At 42.3% G+C, this 3,919-nt stretch overlaps 1 protein-coding gene across 1 annotated transcript; it reads left to right on the forward strand.

Moving 5' to 3' along the window:
* The first annotated feature begins 424 nt into the window (after positions 1 to 424).
* On the forward strand, positions 425 to 1,885 carry rxfp3.2a (relaxin family peptide receptor 3.2a). Its single transcript, XM_079453354.1, has one exon. It carries the CDS (start codon positions 539 to 541, stop codon positions 1,739 to 1,741), a length of 1,203 nt encoding a protein of 400 aa, XP_079309480.1. The 5' UTR covers positions 425 to 538; the 3' UTR covers positions 1,742 to 1,885.
* Positions 1,886 to 3,919: the final 2,034 nt, after the last annotated feature.

Here is a 3,919-nt window from a genome sequence, read left to right on the forward strand (position 1 = left end):
ATATTTTGAGAAATGTCTCAGTGGTCATTGGTGCCCAGTGTTGTTTCAAACCTTCTTCAAAATATCTTCTTTTGTGTTCTGTTTAAAAAAGAATGTCATAGCCTACTACACATTTGCGAAGACATTAGAGTGAGTTAAATGATAAAGGAATTTTTATTTTGGATGAACCATGTCTTTAAGAAAGTTTTGAAAAGGTAAAACCAAGAAACGACTGTTGGAAAAAAGACATTTAATCTTAAATTACTTTAATATGGTCTTTGTGACAAATTTCCATGTGATCACAGCCCCGTTCTCCCCTATATAAGCTTCACGAAACCTTCGCACAGCACAAGCTCATTCTAGCGCGGAGAGCAGCGCACCTGGTGTAAGATTTACGCGCCGCGATATTTTGATATTGGGAACAAAGGGTTCGCAAAAAGGGATGTAGGAACAGAAATGTAAAGAAAACTAACTAGTGCTGCATATGGTCATTTACAAAAACCAGCGCTGCTAAACAACTCACATCAGTGTCGCGAGTATGGGTGCGTAAACCTGTGCCATGCAGGGGAACGGCAGCTCGTTGGCACCGGGTTTGGCTTCATGCGGTCTGGCACTAGATGACGGCGATGTCCTGTACAGGAGCGCAGGAGCTCTCCACAATCTCTCCCTGCGCTGCTGGCTACAGCTCCTCTCCAAAGAGTCCGCGTCGGAGCTCTACGGCGACAGTTTGAGCATGGTAATGCGCGTCGTGATCGCGCTCGTCTACCTGATCGTTTGCGCGCTGGGACTCGTCGGGAACCTTTTGGCACTTTACCTGCTGCAGTCCCGCCACAGACTCAAGCAGTCCTCCATCAACTGCTTCGTTATGAGCCTGGCCGTGACAGACCTTCAGTTCGTCCTAACCTTGCCTTTCTGGGCCGTGGACACTGCTTTGGACTTCCGATGGCCATTTGGAAAGGTGATGTGCAAGATCATAAGCTCGGTGACCACCATGAACATGTACGCCAGCGTTTTCTTTCTGACGGCAATGAGCGTTGCGCGTTACTGTTCCCTGTCCTCCTCTCTGCGGATGCAAAATCCCAAGACGGCTTCGGCAGAGGTGAAATTGGCCAGTTTGGGTATCTGGGCCGTGTCCGTGGTGGCCACCATTCCGCATGCAGTCTACTCCACCACGGCGCAGATATCAGACGACGAGCTGTGCCTGGTGCGCTTTTCAGACTCCGGAAGCTGGGACCCACAGCTGCTGTTGGGTCTTTATCAGACCCAGAAGGTGCTTTTGGGGTTCGTGATACCTCTCGTTATCATCTGCGTTTGTTACCTCCTACTGTTGCGCTTCGTTCTGCGGCAGCGCGTCAGCGGCCCTCCCGGTTCGGACAGCGAGAGAGGTCGCCACAAGCGCCGCTCCAAAGTCACCAAATCCGTCACCATCGTGGTGCTGTCATTCTTCTTGTGTTGGCTACCCAACCAGGCACTGACTCTTTGGGGAGTGCTCATCAAGTTCGACCTGGTACCTTTCAGTAACGCGTTCTATAACGCGCAAGCGTACGCGTTCCCCATCACAGTGTGCCTCGCGCACACGAACAGCTGCCTGAACCCGGTGCTGTACTGTTTGATCCGACAGGAGTACAGAACTGGACTTAAGAAAATTATATTCAGGGCCACTCCGTCTATTCGCCATCTGGCCAAGCTGGTGTACAGGGGCAAGAAGGTGGGTGAAGCACCACCCGGAGTGGCCGTGGTGCAGATGGAGATTGGTGTATGACAGTCGCCACTGCGGGGAAACAGACCCGAGAAAACTCCCCAAAAAACGTTTAATTGCATTTTATTGACATACTTCAACATGGATTTGCATGGACTTTTCGGACTTATGCCAAGCTCGTGTAATAAACATCATGCTCATAAATGTTTGGACACACTTTTACGTTGCTTGTGACCTCAAAACCTTTCGATTTAAAGTGGATGCTTAGTTAAAAATAATTGCAGACATACATTTTGTCTACCAATAGGCCCCAATATGTCTACAAAACAGAAAAGGGTTTTTGCATGTTTGTTTTAAAGCAGAACCAGCCATTATAATAACTCATTCAGAACTGTTTTAAAAGCATCTGAATGACTAAAAAGTCTCAAATAAATGTGATTGTTTAACTTGATTGTGTTTTACCATTTCACAATAAACATTTCACTTGGTAACAACCTTACCTTCATTTATTTTGACTGTTTATTATTATTTTTATGATCATTATTCTAAAAAATGTATAATAAAATGTGTGATTAAGTATGTCCAAACTGTTAACTTGGTTTAAACACCAGTGCACATTTTAACACATCTCAGAACTCCAGCATCTTCACATATACAGTTTATTCAAAGCTGTACTCGGTTTTAGGAAATTGAAAAATGCACAATTACTCCCGCATTGAAACCCAATTCCTTTCTTCCCGCTGGACTGAAATGCAAAATAAAATAAGATTGAACTCTGTGGACCTTTGATGGACAAAGACAGAATCTAAAGCAGGTTTGGTGAGGAGAGACTGTTTACTTAACTGCCCCTGAGGACTTCAGTGTCAGATATTCATTTACAGTCCATTAGCAGACACAAAGACTGCCGGGTATATCAGCTGTACAATAACACCGTCTGCTTGACTTTTTCATTTTCATTATGTTTTTCTCTCACTCACACGTGAATGTTGTGCTAACATTAAACCTCAGGGGCAGTTAATACATTTCGTTGCACTGTACTTGTATATGTGTAATGACAATAAATTGAATCCAATCCAAGTATTTATTTTACTCAGTGTAAATAAAATGTTTTCAAGCAAATCATCATGTTGCCTCCGTGGCTTCACAAGGAGGAAATTTAGGGGAAATTTGTTTACTTAGGTATTGCAATAGTTCACCTTTAAAATGAAAATTCTGCCACTATTTACTCAACCTGTTGTCATATTAAACTTGTGTGATTTTTTCTTCTGCAAAACACAGGAAGATATTAAAAACCCTCGGTCCCCTTTGACTTCCATTGTATGCACACAAAACCAATGCAAGTAAATGGAGACCAACGGTTTTCTGTTACCAATTTTTTCTTGTTCTGCAGAAGAAATAAAGTCATACAGGTTCACAATGACAAGAGGGTGTGTAAATAATGACACAATTTTCATTTTGAAGGTGAACTATTCCTTTAACATCTTAACTTTACCACTTTTCTTCTTCAAGATTAAAAGATTGCAATAATGTCTCAAACTGTACTGAAGATTTGACAAGTCTGCAATCAAACATCAATATTATTGAAGATCTCAATATCAGCTCAAGATTATTTTACCTCTACAATCTACATTCATTTTATACCTCAATACTCGATGCATGTTTTTGAACAGTAACAGTCTCATATATTTTTGTTTTCCAAAGCACTTTCAGGAGACACATTTTTAGTTGAAAATGGAATGAAACCTTATGAAAAATATCCTGAGCTATGAAAGAACATCCTCTGATGGAAACCGTTTTCCTCTGGGTCTCACTGGACTCACCTGTGTGTCAGTTATAGGGGGGGATTTTCAATTAACATTAACATGTTCCATCAGCTCCACTTGTAAACGAATGAGTGACAGGAGTATTATTGTTTACTTGCCACTTCTCGGCTGATGAAACACACAAGACCTCATGCACGAAGAATCCTAAAGCGCTGAAAGAAAGTGCTGCTCAATCTGCTGTCCTTTTTTTAGAATAATGCCGGCGTTATATGCACAAGCATGACCTCGTGTTCATCGCTGTGTTCAACTCTTATCATGCACTCCAGCAGATGTGATGTCAGATCTACAGACTCTAGGGCTCTTCATAAATGTCTGTCATCTATTAGTGCGGTTCTTCATTATGGCATCAATTTGTGTAAATAATTTGAAGCCTTGAAAGAAATGTTGAGGAAAAGTGCAGCTATTTCATTAGATTTAT

This window comes from Barbatula barbatula (assembly GCF_947034865.1).
Source record: "Barbatula barbatula genome assembly, chromosome: 3".
NCBI classification, from domain to species: Eukaryota; Metazoa; Chordata; class Actinopteri; order Cypriniformes; family Nemacheilidae; genus Barbatula; species Barbatula barbatula.